Genomic DNA, 23,979 nt, shown 5'->3' on the forward strand with positions numbered 1-23,979 from the left:
TTCATTATGACTTTGACTATCTAATTGTAGCAAAATTTGCACAAATTAATATCGATGAAATTAAAAAATGTCGAAAAAACACGGGCAGTCGTTGCTTTTCCCGTAAGCCGCCGTGATAAGAAATGCCGGTTGGTTCACACTTGGTATAAGTCAGAAATTAAATCCCAATATGAATATTATCCAGGAGTAATATACATCAATGGATTCATTATGGCTTTGACTACCTTTAAATAGCAAAATTTGCAAAAATTAATGCTGATTGAATTATAAAATACCTAAAAAACACAAGCAGTTCTTGATTTCTCCATAAGCCGCCGTGTTACAAAATGCCGTTGGGTTCACAAATGGTTCACTATTTTCGGAGCACACGCGGCTCGGAAACGCCTGTTTATGGATTGGCTTCATCGCCGCTCCAGTACTTTGCGACTCTATTGTACTCTATGCATTAAGCACAAAGCAGCTGAACCAATCAAAATTTAAAATGACGTAAACAAATCTCGATAAACAGTGACGTAACCTTAAATTCTAACCTCAATTTTTGAATTGCGAGTCGATGGTTTTGTTTACCAACGAAGTAAATGAATTAACGAGAGACTGGCAAAGTAGTGTGACTGTGATAATTTCCTACAATATTTCAGTTCACATGTTACATAAGTGCATTTTTAATAGTTCCATAATCGTTCTCCTTCAATGGTATGAATTTTTACTCCGTATTTTTCACCTACTGATTGAATCTCATTCTCTGGTCTCTAAGGCTAAGTACTTATCAGTCTGAACTTCAGCTGAAGTGATGTTTTCCTTGGTCTACCACATGCCAGATAGTTGTATTTCCTTTTTCAATTACTGATGCCTAACTGCTCTTTGTCACTTAATTGGACATTTAGAGTTAGTATTCCCTGAGCCAGTATTTTACTCTCTCCGTCAATTGCTATCTTTTTGAAGTTGTAAAGCAAGAAGTTGGTTTTAATTGTATTGCTGTAGTAAGTCTCCAAAATTTTACCAAAATCTTACATTCATCCCCAGTTTTTCTAATTAAACAGGTTTAATTTTCAGTTAGTGTCAAAAGAGGCGTTGAGAGAGTCGTTCGGCACCAGTTGCTCTTTGAGTAGGAACAACAATTTACGCGAAAAATTTAAATAACGAAATTTTGGAGATAGAATTTGGAATGTATTGATCAAAAGAGAGAGAATTACAGATTTACAAGATTTGAAATAGTCACTATAAGATGTGCCAAAAGGGCGAAAAAGGGCACTACGTACATGTACGGGTCAGATGGAAAAAGGACCACGATTTTGGGGCAGCGCAAGCTTTTATAGACTTGCTGACGTCACAGGTGGTGAGACAACAAGTCTACACGCTATTGGCTGGCTATAATCAGTGGAGCTATCAGCTGCAAGTTCAGTAATTAAATTAATGGGCGATTGTAGGAGATGGCTGGGTGCCTAGAAGTGAAAAAGAGGAAAGTTGACAAAATCCAGCCATCCCTAATGAGTTAGTGAATATGCATGAAAAATTTGTAAGTTTAAGAAAGGAACAAGTTGCAGGTAATTCAGTACCTGTGACAGTTAGCTTTGCTGCTTTCAACTGTCCTCTTTGCTCTGAGATAGTTTAGTATCAAACTATAAATTATTTTTCAATCACAATATAAAGATTAGGTATTACGTTCCTCATGACGTTTCGCCCTCCATGGTCCAATTTTCTCATCAACATACATCATTGGCTAATATTTTTCTAAAGTAACTGACTAATTTTCCCAAAATTTGAGGTGGAGCGCCCTAGAGTTGAGAGCTGCGGGTTGTGTTTGACACCAGTGCATCCAGGGCTGTGCACCAATCAGAAATTCTATGAAACATCCGTTCAATGACCAAGCCAGCTTCATAAATTCTCCCCTTACAAGGAGAGGATGAGCTTTAAAGGTCTTGTAGCCACATAGGGCTATTAACTGTTCGGACTACTCTAATTAATAGGAAATAGAATGACATTTCATCACGATATTGGCTTTAATTCATGGCCTGCAATGTTTTCAGTTTGATAGTGGTCCTTTACCAGTGATAATTTTGGTCCCTAGGTACCTTGGTTTAGATTTATAAGACATCAGAGAAATTATGGATGGACGAATTGTCTTGGAGGCAGGGTATCGAAGTGTCTTTGACATGACATATACAACCAGACAAGTTACATCATAGGATCAAATAATTTATTTTTAGATTTAAAATTACTAAACGAATTGAGAGTGTACTTAAGAAAAGAGAGAAAAAACCAGAAATTTTACCATAAGGTAAGTAACACTAATTTCAGAAGCACACACCCAAGTGAAGGCCTATGTGGGGTATGATGTTTCAGCATAACAGTCAATTGGATTACATTTTGCCATAAGGAACCACTATCTCTGGCTCCTCCATAAAAGCACCTTTCTGCATAGGGAAACCAATGACATATATCGACGGTGAAACTACCAAACCACGTATCTCGTTTGCGGTGTTTAAAAATCTACGCTCACATTTTATTTTTTGGAAGTAGACCAAATCAATATCATTCCTTGAAATTTTCACAGAATTTTCTCCGCGCAAAGAGGAAAAATCACAGAAATTTTCAAGACTGGACGTTAAATAGTTTTTCATTTAAAAAATAAAGTATGACAGGAAGTCTGCGACGTCGCAAACCGAGATACGTGGTTTGGTAGTTTCACCGTCAATATGTTGTTTCTAAAATGAGGCAGAAATCGTAGTTCCTTACTGCTAAATTTGGTCCAATTATAAGTATCTAGAAGGAATAAACTTTCTTTCTTCCTGTCCTTTTTCCTAGCAGAAGTAATCAAAGGAAATACTTCAATGAAGTTTTTTGGGAAAAAATAATAAGATACTCTTTGAGTACCTAAATGAAGGACTAAGTATATTTAGCTTGTGACATTTCTGTCCAGCAAAGCAGTTGGAGGAGTTATCTTTTTTAACTTTGTCATCAGCTGCTAAAGTTTTGCAAAAATACATGGACTGCGGTCAGAAAGATAACAGGGATTTATTGTTATTGTTAGAGTCTCGTTGTTTTTTCATAATCATCAGGAAAACCAGCCGTTAAACTTACAGTGGGAGGTTTAGATAAAGTACCTACTTTGCATATTGTCAGAGTAAGAAATCCTCACCATTGTTGCAGAGTTATCTCTCCTCTCTGAATTTTCCTCCAAAATATGAGACTGTATGTAGTTTGAAGCTAATATTTCTTTCGTTTTTCAGAGGAAAACCAGTCTAGGTATATTATGTTTTGAAAAATCCTGGATTATATTCATTGGTTGGAAATTAATATTTTGAGATTTTGAGGGATTTTTTTCTTTTCCTTTCTTAAAAAACCTCAGATTAAATGTGAAAAATGGTTTCATCCCGAAGTATACAGATGAATGGTTTTTACTGCACTAAACAATATCTGTGGACTAATCAATGATCATAGATTTTTTTCAATCAAGAACCATTCCAGCATTGCCTGTGAATTACAGTTTATTTTGGCTAGTTTGTAAATTTACACCTGTAATGTAGAAAAAAATCAGTCTGTGGACTGATCAGTGATTGGTAATTTTCAGGACAATGATGAAAAAAAAGTATGGAGCACAGAAGATATCAGATCACATTGTAATGACTGGAGTTTGGCAGCAGATGCGGCTTTATTTGAACACATTCAGTCATTATCTAAGGTATACTATAATAATGTTTTCTTCAATGAGAAGGTATCATGGATGAGGCAATACTTTAAAAAATTTATATGATTATCAATTTGAGCGAAATTCGTCTCAAAGTATATTTTGTAAGCAAATTGAACACTAAGTTTTATTTTCTCACTTCAATATTTGAGTCAAAAGTATATTTCTGTTACCACCTAATTTCCACGCTAATTTTTGAGTTAAAATATTCTTCTCTAGAATTCTAAAAAATGTCATGTAATTCCTTTGTCCATAAAATTTCATAATATAGTCACATTATATTATCCTCTTGTCCTTATTTTTTAAACAGCCCTTTGTAATGATCAATTTCTACAAAAGGTAGAGAGATAATAATCGAATAAACAATAATCTTAATAATATCTTACAAGCGATGGCAGTAAATTGGAGGGCAGAAAATTGGACACTGTTTATCCATGAGGGGAATTATTGTCTGGCTAGGAACTGTCTGGCAGGGAATTAGCTGCGATGAATGAACCAAACACCATCTGCAAGTGCAAAGTCGAGTATTTCTTCTTCACTTTTTTCATCCATGGTACCGAAGAAAAATTTATTTCATTAATTCTTACATACTTTTGTTAATAGAATTTCATCGAACGCACGCATGCTGTCCTACAATCTGTAGACTCTCTCAGTAACGACTTGAATGTTACTGCCACAAGTATATCAAATACCAGCGATAAATTTCTCTTCCTTGCTAATACACAATTTGTTGAAAACCGGGTCTATGATGATGAAGATTTAACTCCTTCTGGTTCTAATACTACTGTGCAGGTTTGCTACTTTTTGTTTTCAATGAATATTGAATGCATATCGTAAATGATGCCAGATATATCATTTAGACAATAACAAAAATAAAATTCCACTATGTTAGTTGCTGTGAATGAGAGAAAATAAACAAAGAAACAAACGCCTTAACTTTTGGTCCAGTATATTTTTCTGCTCTGACGCAGGTAGGAAATGAATTGAGGGAATAATCTGTTCAATTCATTAACATTGATTTTTAGCAAAGCAATGGCACTAGAAAATAAAGAAAATCAATCTACTTTTTATAATTTTATAATGATAAAAATAAAAAGTCCCTCACAAGTAAATTTATGCACTTTAAGACTGAAAGAGGATCCGCCATCTTGCTTCTTGCTTTCTTTTTACATGTAAAAGTGTCAGACAACCTTCTGTTACTGTCTAGAGGTGCATCAACTTATTTGGCGTGGGCTCTAGTAAATTCCTCAATGGACCACTAGACAAGGTACGAATTTCAGCATTCTGATACATGTTTCCTAATCAAAATTTCACGTAGAACACGATACGCACAACGAAAATTACCGAAATCAACTCCTTACGAAGATATTTGATGATTCTTGGTAAGTGAATTTAAACCACCCGCTCATGAAAACTCAATGCTCTACGTGATTCACATCGTGCGCTAAACGTTATCATAAACGTCTCTGGCAAAAAATCCTAAAAAATCTGGCAACCTCAGTCTTGACGCTTTGGCTCAGCTATAGCAAATTGCTTAGTTTGAACAACACATGGTGGGAAATGAACATTGCTCGATTGAGAAGCTTGCTGAAACCATTGTAGTGCGCGATTTGACTCACGTAGAGCTTTGAGTTTCTTGTGAGCGGCCAGTTCAAATTCCTCGTAACTGATTTGAAATAAAAACGTTAATATCTTCGCTAAGAGTTGGTCTCAGTAACTTTTGTTGCGCAAATCATGTTCTACGTGAAATTTTGGTCCAGAAACATGTCTTAGAATGCTAAAATTTGTACTCTGTCTAGTGGTCCATTAAAGATCACAATAAAATGAGAACCTTAAGATATAAAAAGACTCCACTCCACTCTTGGACTTACACTCCAAAATTCTGCAATACCCAAAAATAACATTAGATTTAATGAATTATCACTAGTAAAGTATGAAATACCTTAAATGGTATTATTTATCAATGAAGAGTCGAGTTGTCGAGTTGTGGTCCCTTACTTTTGAAGCAGCCATAGAGGAGGCATGCTTTGTTATTTTGAGGAGGAAGGAGGATTTTTCAATTTGAAATAAGATACTGGGAAACCCAGAGATATCCCTAATAGCAAGTATTTTCCTTTTTTCCTAATGTGTTTTACCAAATTTTTTTCCTATATCATTCCAATAGCCCAAGCCAGAATTGGTTGAAAAAGAATTATCGAGCATTTTTGAAGATGCGTTTTCTCGTGGAATAGACTTAGTTGATGCAAATTACACTGAGTTTCGGCTACAAGAAAGTGACTCAGAAGATGAAGAACTCTCTTCCCCAAGGTATTTATCTATATAAAACATCAAATCCTTTACATTGTATGTCTTTCCAATTATGTATCCCTTCAACCAACAAGATAAATTAGAAGGTTTCAATGGTATGACAATGTTATGCCCTCTCGGTTTTATTGTAGATTAATAATTAGATTGTAGATTTTTGTCCATATTTGGATACAAAAATAGCACAATTGTAGAGGGTTTTGATGGGTTGGGGTGATGAGTGATGCCATATCTTAAATTAAAACACCTGTAATTCGATGTTTAGTGCTATACATAATCCACATCTCATTTGTCATCAAAGGAGATGAATAGATGGTGAGATTGTAGACAAAAAGAAAACAGGGACAGTTGAGATCAAATGGTTTGAGCAGCGGTGGTTTCCTCCCTCCCTGGCACATGATTCAACAGTTGCCAACCCTCCTTTCTTCATAAGGGCAGTCTCCTGCGTTTCATCTTTTTCACTCCTTTTACAAGAGAAAAAAGTGTGCATGGTACGCCAGAGGTGCGGAAAATGCCCAATCTTGCAATTGTAGGATCTCAGTAATCGGCCGATCTTCGGATCGGGAGGCCAATTTTGGGCTGTGAGGCAAGATCGTATTCTCAAAAAAAAAGGTAAAGTATATTATAGGGGTTTTAAGCGGCATAAACATGAATTTTACAACTTTACTCAAAGGCTTTCTCCTGCTTTTTTTGGGAACTAAAAACATGTAGAGGATCATCAATTCCCTAACCTTGTTTTCTCTCGTAAAGTTCTGGTAATTTCTTGCATTTACTTTATGCAATATAATTTTGAGTGCCAAATTTCGAGTTTATTCAATCAGATCGGTCCTCAGTCTAATTTTTGCCCTCATACTGTGCCACTACATTTTTAACCCATTAGGATCGAGAACCAAAAGTAAGTTTGTTTCTTTTCCCTATCAATGTGACAGACCTGCAAAATCATCACATGATTTTGTGGTGTTTTTAAATGTTATCAGTTTTTTTGTTTGTTCCTCAGACGTATGAGCGTTTAAGTCTAACTTTTCTTGCTAATGTTGTAACACGCAGTTGTACTCCTCTACTTTTGAAAATATTTAATCCCATCCCCCACTGTTTTCATTCTATTCTTTTGATTATTCCACGTAGACAATCTCCCTTGATTTCTGCTCTTTTCACCTCATCCATGCTGTTATTTCATTGATTTTTGCTCTCTATTTTTACAGCCGCCTAGTCCCCAAACCAAAGAATCGCTACTCTGCGCGATCACTCCCCCATGTGATAGGATCTGCAGAATTTTTTAAAGACGATAAAGTTGGCCTCGGCTCACCGTCGGGAAGTAGTGACTCGAGCTCCACCTCAAGTCTTAGCGAAGATGAAAATGAAGATGAAGAAATTGGTTCGGCTGCACTGAAACCTAACATTGGTCGAGTGCGTATCTTTGATCCATAACCTGCATTATTTGTCTCATTTCTTCTTAGTTACTGTTATACATGCATAATCAAGAATAATTGTTATATGCCATTGGATTCATATCTTTAATCAGTAGCAATGGTGTGCACTTTATGTAACCTTAGATGCATTCATAAACAGGGCAGAAGCAAGAAATTTTTGCAGAGTTGCTCAATAGTTTCCAATCAAAAGCCGACAAGTTGACGTAGCTAGGTGATGCCTGAATCTGAATTCAGCCAGTCAGCAAACGCCCACCAACCCAACATCCCCCACCTGGCTATGTCATCAGCGCCCGCCAAAAATATTTTTTTGAACAAGTCCCATTCATGGCATTTTCAAAACAAAGTTTCTGCACCATTTAACGTTCAAAAAAATCTGAAAATTTCTTCAAAGCTTAGTTCACTCTGTACTTTCAGAAAATGAATTAAAAAATGAGTGCTACTGACCCATTATGTCACTCACTTGGAGGAGGAAAGAAATGCGGTCTAGTTATGTAACTGATGCTTAACTGAGGAAAGAGAAAGTAAAGGGTATAAAGGGTATCGCATCGTTGATATGACAAAGAGATTTGTGTTCAGCACAAATTAATATTTCTCCATAGTTCCTGCCAAAAGACCGACCGAAAATGATGATTTTTCATTGAAATAGGGAAGTGGGTGAGGGAAGGGGGTGTGTGTGGCGAATTCATGAAATAAAGTGTAATGTAGGTATTTTTGTGAAAAGTGCATTGGGAGGGGCCAAGAGGAATCTAAAATTCCTGACCTTGTCTTAATTTGATCATCAATGGTGTAAATATCGACAAATTATTATCTTTCTAGGCCTCTCTATCCAGTAGATCTGTTGAATCGCCCGGGAGTATGGAGGAATCAAAATCCCCCTCACCGGCGGATGATATATTTGGAAGATATGGAGATAGCCTTAATTCCTCTGGAAAATTTCAGGTATGTAAAAAGTTAATGTAGTTTATTGAGTTTTATATCATCAAAGGACTGGATAAAACCTTTGGTATTTTACTTGTACGTAAAACCATGAAAACGGACCACCAGACAAGTTGCAAATTGAAGTATTATGATGTATGTTTTCTCATCAAAATTTCACACAGAACACAATTTGTGCAACAGACATAATTGAAAGTAAGTCCTTATCAAGATACCAACGTTTTTATTTAGCTAGATTCATGAAATATTTGAAGTTCCAGCTCATAAGGAAACTGTAGGGTCTAAGTAGATCAAATGGCTTCCTCATAATTGCATTGAGATTGCCTTTTAATCAAGCAGTGTTCCCTTCCACTCTGCGCTGTTCAAAGTATAAGCAATATGTAGCAGCTGAGCCAAAGCAGTGAGATGAAGGCTATAATTTTGCACTGTAGCGATGTTTGCAGTAAAGTTTAGTTTGCAATTTAACTTAAGTAGAGCAGGGTTTTTGTTTTAGCGGGATGTTTGAGTTCATATATCAAAAAATGTTAATATTTTGGTTAGGAGAAGTTAGTCTCATTAATTTCTGTCGCTCAAATTGTGTTCTGTGTGAAATTTTAATGAGAAAACTCATATTATAATGCTTGAATCAGCACCTTGTCTAGAGGTCCATTTTGAAGGTATTACTTGGTATTTTTTAGTTTGTATTGACTGAACTAAGATGAAAGTTGATGTAATTTACTTCAAATACTCCCTAATATTTTGGATCTCCTTAAAAATATCCTCAAAAAGTTTCAAAAATCCAAAATTTGCTCTGACTTCCAGTCTATGCACGAATGAAAGAAAAAATAATTTATATTCTACACTATTATCATGAGCTAAAAACAGGCCCTTATTTATGTTTTTGTACCGGATTTAGCCAATTTTCCTCTGAGTTTTAGTTTCATTCTATTGATAGAGCCTCAGTTTTGGAGGTGGGAGACCTTCATACTCCCATCAAGCTTTAGTTTGTAAGAAGATATCTGAAATATATGAATGAGAGTGTAAATGAAGTGCAAAAGGAAGAATGTCAAGTAACTAAACTAGTGACTCATATATTTTAATTTTTTATTTAAAAAAAAAAGACAGAAAATCTTATAATTCCTGTTTTTTCAGATAATGGTAATATTATCCAATGTTACTTTTTATTTTTAATTGATTTAATTAAGTTTATTTAAATCACGTAGGTAGATACAAGACATATTCTTGTAGTAGTTATGTTATATTAAAATAAAATTTGTTTAAAGAAGGGAAAAAAAGCCTCAGTTTTGAGAAAATTATTGCTTTCTTACCTTTGCTCTTGCCGCTTATACGCTTTTTTTCTTTCTTTCTCCCAGCCTAATGAAGCCAAGCATTCCAATCAGCTGAATCATGCAGACATTTCAAACCAATATTCCAAACATCGCAGTGATATAAAGAATAATGAATCCCCTGTTCAAGAAGCGGTCCAGCCTTCGAGTAAAGATCTCTTTAGTCATCACATAGGTGATTATCTCTCTTTGCTTCTTCATTTTTTTTGTTTATCTGTGTTATTTCCTTTCAAATTCAACGTAAACTTGAATCTGCTTCAGTATGAAAAATCTTTTCCTTCTTAACCTCAGAATGAGAGTCATTATCTTCTGCTGCATAATTGCGAAACCCTGTTGAGCCTGCTAATATTTCGGCACCTAACTGTCGAATAAATCATACCCTTTAAGGTCCTCTTACTTGTGGTCTTTTTTCTTTGTTTTCATTATCACTATCATGTCAACCCTGTGACTTCTTACCTCTGATACCACTTTCGTTAATTTCTTGAATATGCCCTGCATATTTCAAGTTTCAAATGAAAGGGTACGTTACTGTAATGCTTGTTGATTTCTCCATTGAATCTGATTGATACCATGGCTAGTGTTTTGGGTTTTTTAACATAGAGTTTTTTTATGAGAATGGAGGAGTCAGCCCAATGATTTAAACTCCAACCTAGAGGACCAGCATTTGATTTTGGAGTACTTTCTTTCAGACAGGTTACTTCCACCACAGCCAAGAGGCTTGTCTGCCCCACTTGTTTATTCTGCGGGTAGGAAGTTACCTACCTATCATATTTGAAGGGTATACCTCTATCCCCCACCCTGAGGATGCGCTCTCTAGAGATGACAGGCTGTCTAATTCACTTTTATAATTTAAATTTTCCTCCAAAGGAGCCTTTATCTCCTTTTTTTTAATTATTGTGAAGACCTCCAATTGAGAATTAGGGGGGATTTGACTTAATCTCTGTAAATGCGACTATTCTTGAGCAAAAGGGCCTTATCTCATGGAATTAAATTTGTTAGGAGAGCAGCACTTCGACGGTGTAAGTCGGCAATCACATGACTTGGTTTGCGACATCGCAGACTTCCTGTCATTCTTTATTTTTTAAACAGAAAACTGCTCAACGGCAATTTTTTAAAACTGCTGTGATTTTTCCTCTCTGTGCGAAGAAAATTCTGCAAAAACTTAAAGGAATGATGTCAATTTGTTCTCCTTTAAAAAAATAACATAGTGGCGGTGATTTTCAGACACCCCAAACGAGATATGTGACTGCGGACTTACGCTGTTGATTTGTTAAATTGTGTTTGTAAGAAGTGTTAATAAAACTCCCTCTAAACAGTAGGATCATTATCTTAATTTTTTAGTTTTTAGCACTCCACACCAAGCTTCTAAGCTTCCTTTCCATGTGGACGGTCACAAAGGGAATCATTTTTCATACCTGTCCCTATTTTTAAGCACCATGCATTTGCTCTCCATTGTAAAATTCAACTTACTCCTTTATTTCAGGTCCCGCTCCAAGTTTGTTTGCTCCTCCTCCGTTCAATGCTGAAGAAAGTAGCGAAGATAGTGATAATGAATCACTTTTTGCGGGCAGGAAACACAATCGTAACCATCTCTTTACTGATGATGATGAAGATGATGACGACGCCCCCGATCTACAAAACAGAAAGCAAGAAATTGATAATACTGGTAAAGTGCTAATTCTAAAAAAAAAATTCTCCTTGCTTTTTGGGTGTTTTGTGGTTTTTAAGGGCATGCTCAACACTGCGCAGTAAAAAATGTCTTTTTGTAAGTATTTAGTGCCTAGGACTAAAATAATCAAATGAAAATATGTTGGGGAAAAATTACTAATGGCAAAATTATTATTCAATAGTCTCAGAGATTTACGTCAATCGGACTGAGAGTTGCGTTTCACTGTCATCCTCGTGAAAATTTTGTTAGAAGACCTTTTGTGGCTTGGAAAAGGAAGTCTGTTAGCCAGCGGGGAATTTGAACAGCCAATCATGATTAGATTAAGCATTACAGTCCCTTAGTATGCAGTAACCAAATTCACACAAAAAATCAGCATGCTACTGTATTCTATTATGCATTGTGTCAGTCCATCTTTATAGTAACCGCAGAAATAATAAAATGAAGTGATTATTCGGCGGTACCGTACCGCCAAATGATGCCATCCATAAAAAAATTTCACATGACAATTGCGCACGTTATGGAGTTAAGTATGCAACACAATTTTATTTTCATACTGCTGAAAGAGTTAAATGACACTTCTGTATCTTCTGAAAAAAAACGAGTAAAAAAATTAGATTAGTATTCTGGTCTGTGCATGAGGTAGACAGAGTCATTCAATCAAAACAGGAAGGAAGCTGATCAGCATAAATTTTCACTAAAATCTTAGCAATGTTTTTGAATGAGGATGTAAAAAAATTTTTCTGAAACTCTGAGTTTTCTCATCTTATAATTCATACTTCTTTGATCGTCATTTTTTTTTCAGGGTGCCAGATATCTTCCTGGGCAAGAATTTTGAAAATAAATCCAGAAAAATATATATTTTGGTCCACTGTTCGAAAATAGAGACACATAAATATCCAAGATTGGAAACTGTTTGTCCCTTTAGGTTGTCATGACAAAAACTGGACTTTCTCTTGTTTTATCATTGAGGAATAACGCAAATTCAGAATTTTAGGAAATTTAAAGAATTTTTTCTTTTTAGTTCCAAATTTTCAGGTTATTTTACTCTTCAAATTCCTAAATCTCTGTCTTTTTGTAGGAGGGAGAGTCTTACTCGTTTTATCCAAGAGGAGTTAACAATATCAGACCCATCACTTTGATCTCCATTTTTGAAGAACAGACCCAAGAAGTTTTTTTTTTGCTTCATTTCCAAAATCCATCATGGAAAGGCGAACCTTTACCTTAAGTATCATTTTGAAATGGCTCCCTAGTTCTTTAGATGGTTTGATCTATCTGAGCTGTACTCATTTTCTCACCTTCTATTTTCTCTCTTTAGGAAAAGAGCAGATTTTACAGAGCAGTCAGCCCCAAGAAGTACCTAAATTAGATTCAAATGTTCCCAAGGAGCAAACTCCCATTAAAAAGGTTAGTATCTATATTTTTTTTTTCCTTTTTCAACTCACAAAAGTCACCAATATCTTTTTGATATTTCTTAGCTGATATGTCTGTTGAGACATCATATTTTAATTAATATACAGTAAAACCTGCTTACATTGTCCTATGCTTATATCGGAAACCAGCTCATATTGGAAATTTCGTCATGTCTTTTTGCCCATAAGAACAATGTAAAAAAAACCCGGATATATCGGAACTGCATATATCGGAACCCGCTTATATTGCAACAAAATTTCGGTCTGAAACCGATATAAACGAAAGTTTCCCCCAAAATTCTGCACAGAGTTTCAAAACTTACACTGTTGTATCGTCAGCGATTATTCCAAAGAATCAAGATAACAGAAATGCCATTCCGTTACCGGTGGCACACGAATCGGTCACGTGCCTCATACTGCCCCGCGAGACGCGACTGATAATGAATTCAATAGATCGTATTTGATACATCAAATGGGTCGGATTGTATCGATATCGATTGGTTCAGCTGGAACATTGGCACAGCTTGGTTCAACATTGGAAGCCGACACCCGGCATGACTTATTAATGCTGGGTACCCAGCATCAAAAGTGAACACTAAAACTAAAACACTAAAAAACACTTAGAAGAATCACTTTAGAAAACATCTTACCTATGTTACATCTAACCTTTGTTCATTAGCTTCTTTCCTAATCCTCTTTGTTTCTTTGTTTACCATATTCCAAAGAATATAATGGACTTTCCTTTTTTTTTACAGCTTCCAGCTGGTGCTGTAAGCATATTTGGTAGAAATATGAATCCATTTCCACCTAATCCTTCATTATTTTCAAGAACTGAAGAGAGCGATGAAGATGAAAATGAACAAACTCCAGAATCAAGCTCGGAAGATGGTTTTTCGGTTTCTCATACAAGTTCAACTGACTTTGGAAATCCTAAATTGTGAGCATTTTTCTAAAGTTTTTACTGTGGTTCTTCAATCAAATAATTGAATTTCATTGTTTTTACCTTTTTCTGCTAAAATTTTCTCAGAGCAAGTCGAGAGTAAAGATACTGTCTAAAACTTCCAAACCATGAATTTCCATAGAATGAGAGACCTCTGCATAAGGAGGCAAATTTTTTGGAAAAGCAATTTGGTCCAAGTGGGTTAGAAAAACGGAGACAGAGTGTTTAATAAGAAACACCCCCTATTTTCCCACAAAATGAGTTGCAGCTGGTCCAGCGAGCATACTAACAGGGTGTAGAGTTGCGTACTTATCCAATAATATTGAGCTTTAAACATGGCAGACGAAAACTTGAAATAGCTTTTTCTTAAAACTGCAGTTTTGGATAGTAAAACCTGAATCGTTATGACTTTGCTTTAGTTGACCTTTTTATGCATTTGTTTGCCAAGAGTTTTGTAAAGCACTCCTTTAAGCAGTGGTATCAATATCTATTTTGAATGTTTCGTGCCTCTAAGGTTTCTTTTTTTTGTGTCCTGATAATAGTCGATGATTTCGTATACTCACAATTAAGGCTCATCTTCTTTATCTCCCCATCAATTCCAATTTGACTTTTTGATTCATGCACAGATTGGGACTATCTACACAAAGTGAAAGAAAGCTATTTGTCAATCTTTGTCAAATAGAGTGCTCCGTTGTCTTTGTAATTGAATTTAAGAATTTCTGAACTCTTTTCCCCCTGAAATAAATTTTCCACCAGTTTCTTTATGTTTTTGATGTCTTTTTATGTCTGTTAAAATTCTAACCAAGGGAATTGAAAAGTTAACTTACTCAGGATCAAGCTTTGATTTAACTTGTCACTACATTCAGCAACTTGCCTAATCTCCAAAGAAAAGTGAAGGAATGTTTTTATTTCAAATAAATCAATCCGTATGATTTTCTCTGTTTTAGTGATACACCATCATCTAAAGTTTCTGCACCAATCAAAAAGTCTCTTTTTGACGATGATGAAGATGTAGATAGCAAAGATTTCAACTCTCACCTCTTTAAACCTGGCACTATTCCCTCAAGAAAATCATCTGATAGTCCTGGGAAACCCTTCAATAGTATATTCTCTGATGATACAGAAGATCTCTTTAGTACGAGCAAAAATGCAACAAAATCAAATAGTCAACCTTCAGTTGTGCCTCCAGATGAGACAAGGAGCCCTTTCAAAGAATCAGGTAGCGCAATCAAATCAGTGAACTCTGCAACCCCTGCAACAGTGGCTGGTGCAAAACATAGCCCTGAAAGTTCGAAAAAAGGACTGTTTGGAACTGCGAAATCTGCATCCAGTGGCCTATTTGATTCAGACGATGACCTATTCACCTCGTCTGAGAAAGAATCAGCTTCCATCGCAAAAAGCCAGGTCCCACAAAAAACAAGTGATACAAGTAAAAAGAGTCTCTTCGGTGCAAGTGATACTGTTGATTTTACAAAATTGGCAAGTCCTCTCAAATCGAATACTCAAAATTTGAGCAAAAAACCATTATCAGATTTATTTGATGACAATGAAGATGATGATGATGATGATTTTCTATTCAGCAGTACTATCAGCAACAAGAAATCCATTTTTACCTCCAGTAGAAACACCCCTGAAGCAACTGCAATATCTGCTGCTCTGAATAGAGGTCCTTCAGAAGAAGACTTGTTTTCCAAAAGTAATAAGATTTCAGTCGGAGATCACCCTCCAGAGCAACAATTAAGTCAAAATATATTCAATGATGACGAAGAAGCAAGTATATTCACCAAACCTGCAGTGAGTAAAGTCAAAACTGGTGAGATAAAGGAGCCTGCTAAATCGACCTCACTAGCGAATGTTGCAGGAGATGAATCTCCCAACGGAGACAACCTGTTTTCCAGAAAGAACAAAACCTCTATTATAGATCACCCCAAGAAGGAAAAATCAAGTGCCAATATTTTTGATGATGATGAAGAATCAGGTATTTTTGACAAATCCATTTTGAGCAAAGTCGATATAAATGAGTCAAAGGAGCCTCCTAAATTAACATCAGCGGTGAATATTTCAGATGATAAAGATCTCAGGAAAGATGACCTCTTTTCTGAAGGCAGTAAAATCTCCAACAGGAATGTTCTTCCCAAGAAAAGTTCAGGGCTAAGCCTTTTTGATGATGAGGACGAATCCAGTGTATTCGCTGAGTCAATTACGACTAAAATTAATTCTAGCTCTGACAATCCTAATTTGGATGATCAAAGTAAAACTGCTTGTACTGTGATGGGATCAACCTCGCCCAAAGTGCTCCCCACTGAATCGAGTGTTAAAGAACAAAGCATATTTGATGATGATAATGATAGACCAAAGAAAGAAACTTTGTCTGAAGTAGCATCTGATGTTACTTCGCCCAAAGGTGAAGACACTATAGCAAAAGAAGCTCCCTTTGAGAGCAACTCCGGTGATACAAAAAGAAAACCAGAAAAATCTCCAAAGCCCAGTGCTAGTGCCTTATCAGAGATCGATAAACTTAAAAGGAGGTTAATGACAACCAAAAGTGATGATTTTTCCAGTGACGACAGCTCTCCAAACCCTAAGCCAAAAACTGTCAATCCAGGTTTGTTAAATTCATAATTTTTTCTTACTTATAATGCTACGTTACTCTTAACAGATAGAAAGTTTACTTTTTTCATCACAGTCAAATAAGTGCTTTAAGTAGAAGTGTAACTACAGGAAGTGGCGAGTGTTCATCTACTCAAATCTATATCTATATTCAATAGCCGGGGGGGCAAAAACTTTTTGACCTAACGACCAGCCTGGTCTGGTGCTGGTTGTGTGCAATGAGAGAACCTTCGTGAGAATGGGTAAAAAAAGGGGAATCCTCATGAAAACGAGACAACATGGGGAACTCGGTACAAAATAAGGTGACATAACGGTTAAAAAGTCTTATCGTTCGGATAAAGATTTTCTTTATAGTCTTTAAGGGCAAGTGATGATGAATTTTGGTGAAAAATGAAAGAAGGTTGATTGAATTTGGGAGAAGATGAATTGAATCTGGAGGAAGACTAGAAACTTTCTGCTCCTCTGGTCAAAAGTTATCAGTATCAGTGAAGAGTTTGGGTTGTTTAATATTCTGGTGAGAGGGTTTGACCACCAAAAATTCAGAGGTGGTTTGAAGAATAAATACGTAATTTCTAACTCTGCATATTTTATGCCTCTCTGCTATCCATCTCGGCTCCTTTCTTTCTTTTTAGATAATTTAAGAGTATAGGTAGATTTTAATTGGGTGAGGAAAAAGGAACCCTGAAAATCCAGTGGAAATTTCATAGAATGAGTAACTCCACACAGTTCATGTCATGTCTCCCCTCAAAAAGGGATCCTGGAGGAAAGTTTTCGGCTGCTCATCTTATGTTCTTTTACTCTCTTTAAATCAGTCTGGGCAGATTTTCAAAAGAGTGAGAGAAAAGGTGCTCAAAAAATATAATGGGAACCATGAAGATGAAACAATTTTACATCATTTATCCCAGAAATATTTATAGAAATATAAATGATATTCTGTGGCTTTATCGTTTTCCCTACTTTTTTAAAATCGTAATTTAAAAAAAAATCTCGAGTGTTCAAATTGATCCGCAGAGAAAAATTAGCATTAGTGAGAGACTCTATTTTCTTTTATTGCCTTGTAGAAATAATATTTTAAATGTTCTTGTGTTTGTTGTTCCAGGAAAACTAGCGCCAAATCGAGGTCATAATATTAACATAGCGGCATTGATGCCAGGCTACAAACGCCCTAATCTTCAAAAGAGTGAAGTCGTGGAAGTATCGGGTGAAACTTTGTCTAACAGCGAATCAGCGCCAGCACTTGCCAATATATCTAGTCAGCAGCCAGCAAAATCACTCACTGTCAGTGGACAAGTCCCCAAGTCCACCTCTCTTCCAGTATCTCTTTCAAACAACGATATTTTGTCATCTGATGAGCCCTCTGATTTCAGTTTTCCTGCAGAAGCCTCTGGTTATTCACATTTCTTAGCAAACGATGCCATGAAGGTGAGATATTTTTAATTTCATTCATTAAATCTACTATTTTACTCTATTTCAATAAGTCTGTTGCGAGAGATGCAGCCAAGTAAATAGACTCTCTGCGGGGAAAATCGCGCGATTGGCACATTAAAAAATTCTGAAATCCACTCATAAGTGTGCGATCAGCTTGTTTTGTAATACATATTTTAAAGTTTCTCACGTCTTTGGGCAGTTTTTCCTCAGTCACCGGTGATCAAGTTTGCATAGACAAAGGAGTAAGATTATCTAACCTGAAAGAACAAACAATTTTGCATTTCTAGTGTATGATTTCAATCATTTCAAGCGTATGTTTCCCTCCTCTCTCTTTATTTTGCAAAGACAAAAGCTTTGAATCGATTGAAATCTTATGCAAGGAAAGTTTTAAACAGTTCGTGAGATGGTTTGTCTATTTAGGATAGATTTTTTTAAGTCTCTTTCTGGGCAAACCTAACTGCCGGCGGCTGAGAAAAATTTCCGGCAGACGACAAGTTACTTTCTATGCAGATTGCGCATTAAGGTGTGGGTTTTAGACTATTTTGATGTGCCTAAAGTGATTCTTGTGCCATTTTACCCGTAGAGAGTCTATTCTTTTAGCTTTATTTCTTGTACGCAACAGACCTTTCACTCAATGTTGTAACTGAAAATGGCTAAAAAACACCCAGTGTGGTTTTAATGGTAATAGAGTTAATACATCAATAAGTTTTTTAATCTTAGTGTTTTACCATGTTCCCAATGTTCGTTTTATGGAATGTTGCAAGTACGGATGTAAAAAGATCGAAATAGCTATCATCTAAGTCTAAAAAATCAACGTGTCCGGGGAAAACCAAAGTAAAATTATCAGTTACATTTGCAATTATTTTTTTAAAATAATAATACATTTTTGCAGTAACTTTTAAGAAATGCCTGCCCTGATCTATAGGTTTAGTCACAGTGTAAACTGAAGTAACCACATTTTTTCATCGTTTTCGATGTGCACTAATTGATATTACCTGCTTCCCTATAAGAAAATTGCCGCTATCCTTTTACTCTGTCAATCGTATGGTGTCGTTTGTGGTTGAATCATTATTAATTATTGTTTGTCTGCAATGAATTTCTATTTTTTGTTTCTATCATCCATTAATTTATTTTATTCACAGAAAAGGGCAAAAATCAGTGTGAAACGTCGGCCACCCAGTCAGAAAGCTCGACAAGAGGCAGCTAAAGCACCTGTAATTCTAGATACAACAAATGGCAGTCCCCCGCCAAGAGAATCATCAAGGCCACTAGAGGATGTACTTGAGAAATCTGTGACTACAGGGGGAAACAATGCTAGGCTAACCAAAAATACCGCTTCATCTGATGATTTGTTCAGTAATCTTGGAGATGGATCCAATGATACTTTTTCTCATAGCATTAGATCAACTTCACCCAGGAACAATCCTCCCTTCTTGGAGGAAAATACAGTTTCAAAATCTGTTTCATCCCTTTTTGAAGATAGTTCTCCCCTTCAATCGGGTGATGAGGAACCAAAAACCAAGTCACCAGCTACCTTCAGAAGTGAAGAATCAGATCGACTAAAATCAGTTTCATCCATTTTTGACCCAACGCCTCCTCCGTTTGAACCAGATGATTTGTTCAGTGAAAAACCGTCTGACCAATCAGTGAAAAACTCAGTTTCAGAATCCCCGTCCACTCAGCAGAGTCACTTGTTTTCAAAGAGGACTGCATCCCTCTTTGATGATAGCTCGCCCTCCTCAGAAAGTCAAAGCGATGACTTATTTGGTCCTTTGCCTGTTCAAAAATCCAAGCCCAAACAAGAGATAAGTGCTCCTGATCTTGCAAAGTCAGATGAAGTATCCTCTCACATTCCTATTGTTGATAACAAACCAAAAGTGCCTGTCGTATCTAAGTCGTTTGAAATTGAATCAGATGATCTCTTTAGCCCCTCAACTGCCAAAATGTCTGTCCTCGATTCAGATAGTAAATCCAGAGAGGTGCCCTTGGTTTCAAACATTTTTGATGATAGACCTCCACCTTTCAAACCAGATAGCATGTTTGATGAAGATCTCTCATCTTCTGCTGTTGATGAGCTAGTGTCAGATTCCTCAGCTTCTGTGATCCCTCCACAATCTGTTTCCTCCATTTTCAGAGAAACCCCTCCTCTCTTCGAACCTGAGTCTGAGAGCCCAGTCAAAAAACTGAGCCAAGAGCAAATCACAGGTTTAATCGAGGAAACAACATCATCCAATGAAGCACAACTAACGAATGAAGATGCTGAAGCAATCTCAAATTCAGAGAATAAGAATCAGGCTGTCCACACAAGCCCAGCCAACATAATCACACACCTTGCCCCAGAACTTGGAGATGAGACTCCATCTGGCTCCATGAAGTCAGAGAAATCAATTGAAATTGCTCCAGAGAGCTCTCACACAGTGTCTGACGCAGGTTCTTCTTTTTATTCGTCTGGTGAAAAGAAAGGAACAGATACCTCTCTTGCGGACAGTTCAACAAGCGCGCCTGAATCCTCTTTGTTCAATTCACCCACAAATGAAGATGATTTATTCTCCAATCCAAGTGTTAGTCAAAAAGCACCGGAATCAAAAGCCGTTGCCGGAGTCCCATCAGAAACGGAGAGCAAAGGAAAAAATGAAGAATCACTTCTCCATAAGCATGATGAGGCAACAAGTACTAGGAAAGATGTATTAACTGCTGGATCAAAAACAGGGAAGGCCTCTGACGTAAAAAAATCTTCTCTTACATCCGAAAACCCTCTACTCGATAATTTGTCTGATGAAGATCTTTTTGGTTCATATAGCACAAAACCGGTCGTTTCAGCATTTAACAAATTCAGACCTGGCAACTCAAAGCCTGTTTCTTCTATCTTACCAAACGAGGTAAATTTCAGTGACTCAAAAAGTGAAACAAAGACGGAAGATAACTTGTTTTTTGAAACAGACAACATTGAAAAATTATTCCCAAAAGTAAAAATCGGTCCCAAAAAATTACCTCGTGTCGATCCGTTGTCTGAAGACTTTGGAGACAGCGATGAAGAGGATATATTCGACAATTCCTCCTTGAGCCCAGTTGGAGAGGGAAACCGAAAACCGGAAGAGTCAAGTAATAGTGATGGCCCCAGTTTCAAGCCTGAAGAAAGTATGGACGATAGTTCAATGATAGAGGAATCTTTCAAAACAGCCCCATCTATCCATAGTGATCTTGATAAATCCAGTGATTTAGTGTCACCAGGAGAAACTAATAGTCACCCAGTTAAGGCAGAAGATAATACTGCTTCACCAACAGTTGAAAAACAAGATGATACAAAGCCTGTGGGACATGCCACCTCATTAGAAGATGAAAATCTCTCTAAAGAAAGCTCTTCATTATTTGATGATGATGATGATAGGAACGATTTATTCAAAATTGTCTCTCAGCCCAAATTACGAAGCTCTGTGGCCCCCGAGACTGTCATTGGTAAAGTTTCGAAGTCAGGGCCTTCTTTATTTGGGGATGAAGAAGAAGATGATGATACTTTATTTGGAGTACCATCGAAGCTCTCTACAAAAAATCCTGTAATTTCTAGTTCAAATTCGTTGAATAAAACAAATCCTTCGCCCAGAGGCAGTTTTCCAGGCAGAACTTCTCTAACAAGCGGCTTGAAAAAAGGAAGTCCAAGCTCAGAAACAGCAAAATCGCAGACATTGTTCCTTGATGAAGAAGAAGATGAAGATCTATTCAGCTCTGGGAAAGTGAAACCGTCTAAAGTTAAAACTGTTGAGCCGTCGAAGAAGAAAGTGTCCCTTCCAAAAGTAAATGCTTCCAGTATTTTCGGAGATGATGAGGACTCTGATACAGAACTTTTTGCCGCCAGTTTGAAGAAAAAGTAATTTAATCAACGAAAGTAATAATTTAGTGAAGAGTATTATTGTCGAGTATTTTATAGCTCTTTTTCATCTCTGTAAAAGACAGGTAGCGATACGTTTCTTTGCTGCAGGTCTTGCATTTTAGTAAAGTAAAGATCTTTTCATTAGAAGCCAGGGCAATTGGACGTATTTCTATCTACCAAACAGAACTATGTGCAGGTGGGAAAGATGGGGTGTGCTTGTAAGTTGAGGGCCGTAAGAATAAATGGGAATTATTAAGTGCTAGTGACGTCTACGGCGACAATGAAGCCCTAGAGTGACGATCCGAGGCATCAACTCATGAACCCCGTCTACAGTGCTCTGGAGACAAGCCCACGGCTCATGAGTCCGGCATACAGCTTTTGCTGAATCGGAAAGGCGGGATTTTACATTCTGCCAAACGGTATTATGTGCCAACTTCATGCGGGACTAGTGAGCCGTGGACAGGTGTCTAGAACGTTGCGGACAGGGCTCATAAGTTAATGCCTCGGATCGTGGTTCTTCAGCTCGGTCGTCGCTGCTGACGTCACTGGCGCTTTAAGATCCCCATTCATTTTTACGGCCCTCAACAAACGAGCATACCCCATCTTCCCCACCTGCACATAGTTCTGTTTGGTAGAAATACGTCCAATTAAGCTCTAAAAGTTTGAGCAAATGAGCAGGAAGCCTATTATTTAAATTTTTTTGTTCGCCAACAAGGCGCAACATGATCAATTCAAAATGCAGTGTTCTCATCGGTCAATCGGACCGAATACGAGAACAATGAAGTGATGGAATGAAAGATGCTGCTACTTTATTTTGAGTCAGTCATATACCCTATCAACTAAGACGAAACTTCTCCTGACTTCTAGTTTGAAAACGCACAAGGCATTCAGCCATTTCTGAAATCAAAGTGTGCGAGTTTTATTTTAGTATCATCTTAGCATTGTATTTCAAGCCAAAAATTGGTTATTGTTTACATGTTAAGTCATTGTATGAAACCGCTTATGAACCGTGATATGGCACATTTACTCCATTTTAGTTTAAGTAGAAACGGAAATATAGAGTCCTCGCCAAATAAGTCCAAGTACTTTTAGGAAGTGGCAAAAGAGCTGCTCTTTTGGTTCTTGTATTTTCTTTCAATGCAAAATTGAAGGCAGCTGATCTTTGTTCGCGTTCTGCAAGTACATAAACTTATTTTGCTAGACCCTATTTTCCGTAGCTTTATGTTCTCAAATGACCATAACTGTACCTTCAAAAAATGTTTATTTTTTTATAATATGAGGTTTCCCCCCCTCAAATAGTTTTTAATACAGTCATCCTCTTGAACCTGAACTCTTTCAAAAATATCTTGAACACAATACATATGTACCTTGCGAAAATTTCAAAGCTTTAAAATAAATAGCCACTGCACCAATCTTTTAGCACATTTTTGCTGCTTATTGTTGAGAGTCAGGGTAATGCTATCAATTGAAATTCCAATGTTTTTGAAAACTTAAAATTCTGCAACAAATCGAAACACTTTTGCTCCTTTTTATTTTGAAAGCTCTTTGACGATAACAATTGGTGCTTTTAATCTTGTAGATACATTCTTAATATCTGGCTGCTGATTTCCTTTGAAATCTCGTATATTTGTCTGCCAAGAGAATATGGACTTTAATGAGGTAGGGCATTGACCCGCATTATTTGATTTTGTAAATTTTTTTATCATGTGTTGTTTAAAATTCGACTCTCAAAGTGAGTTTAAGAATTATTGTGCTTATCAACAATATGCTTGTTTTTCTAGATTCATTGTTATGTACATATACACCTGTTGAAATTGTTTTTATTAGATTTGTATCAGTGCTAGGTTTTTAATCATGTTTCAAAGTGCATTTGGGATGCGAAGTCAGGGTTTTTCTTTTTATTATGAGCTGAAGTAAAAGGAATGAAGGGGGGGGGGGGGATTATCACACACATAGTCCTAAAAATTTAATGAAAGAAATTAGTACAATGATATTGAATGTTTCAACATGAATGCATTTAATTTTTCATTTGTTAGAACTTTCATGAATTCTTGGAAGATCAAGAAGTCAGAATCTTGGCATATACACTGTAGATTAACTTCGTAATTTTATCATTTTTTTGTTTGAAATTTACCTGTCAGAGTTATCATGTTTCTAAATTTTGTTTAAAAAAAACCTATTTCAATCTTTGTTTATAATTATAAAATTTTTATTCCTTTGAAAAAATTCCATATTTATTTTTCCCTCAATTTTTTTGAAGTGGAGCATAAGTAATTCCTCTCAAGCCATTACCCTACCAAGCATGAACAAATTAACGGTGAAACTACCAAACCATGTATCCCAGTTTGGGACATTGCAGACTTCCTGTCGTA

At 36.5% G+C, this 23,979-nt stretch overlaps 1 protein-coding gene across 1 annotated transcript; it reads left to right on the top strand.

Moving 5' to 3' along the window:
• The first annotated feature begins 526 nt into the window (after nt 1-526).
• LOC109033455 (uncharacterized) lies at nt 527-23,838 on the top strand. The gene is made up of 13 exons (XM_019046080.2): nt 527-693; nt 3,572-3,682; nt 4,292-4,480; nt 5,853-5,995; nt 7,195-7,399; nt 8,239-8,361; nt 9,711-9,858; nt 11,167-11,349; nt 12,668-12,756; nt 13,517-13,698; nt 14,649-16,306; nt 17,411-17,733; nt 18,882-23,838. Exons 1-13 carry the CDS (start codon nt 691-693, stop codon nt 21,606-21,608), a joined length of 6,084 nt encoding a protein of 2,027 aa, XP_018901625.2. The 5' UTR covers nt 527-690; the 3' UTR covers nt 21,609-23,838.
• The last annotated feature ends 141 nt before the right edge of the window (nt 23,839-23,979 follow it).

Source organism: Bemisia tabaci, chromosome 4, assembly GCF_918797505.1.
Source record: "Bemisia tabaci chromosome 4, PGI_BMITA_v3".
NCBI classification, from domain to species: domain Eukaryota; kingdom Metazoa; phylum Arthropoda; class Insecta; order Hemiptera; family Aleyrodidae; genus Bemisia; species Bemisia tabaci.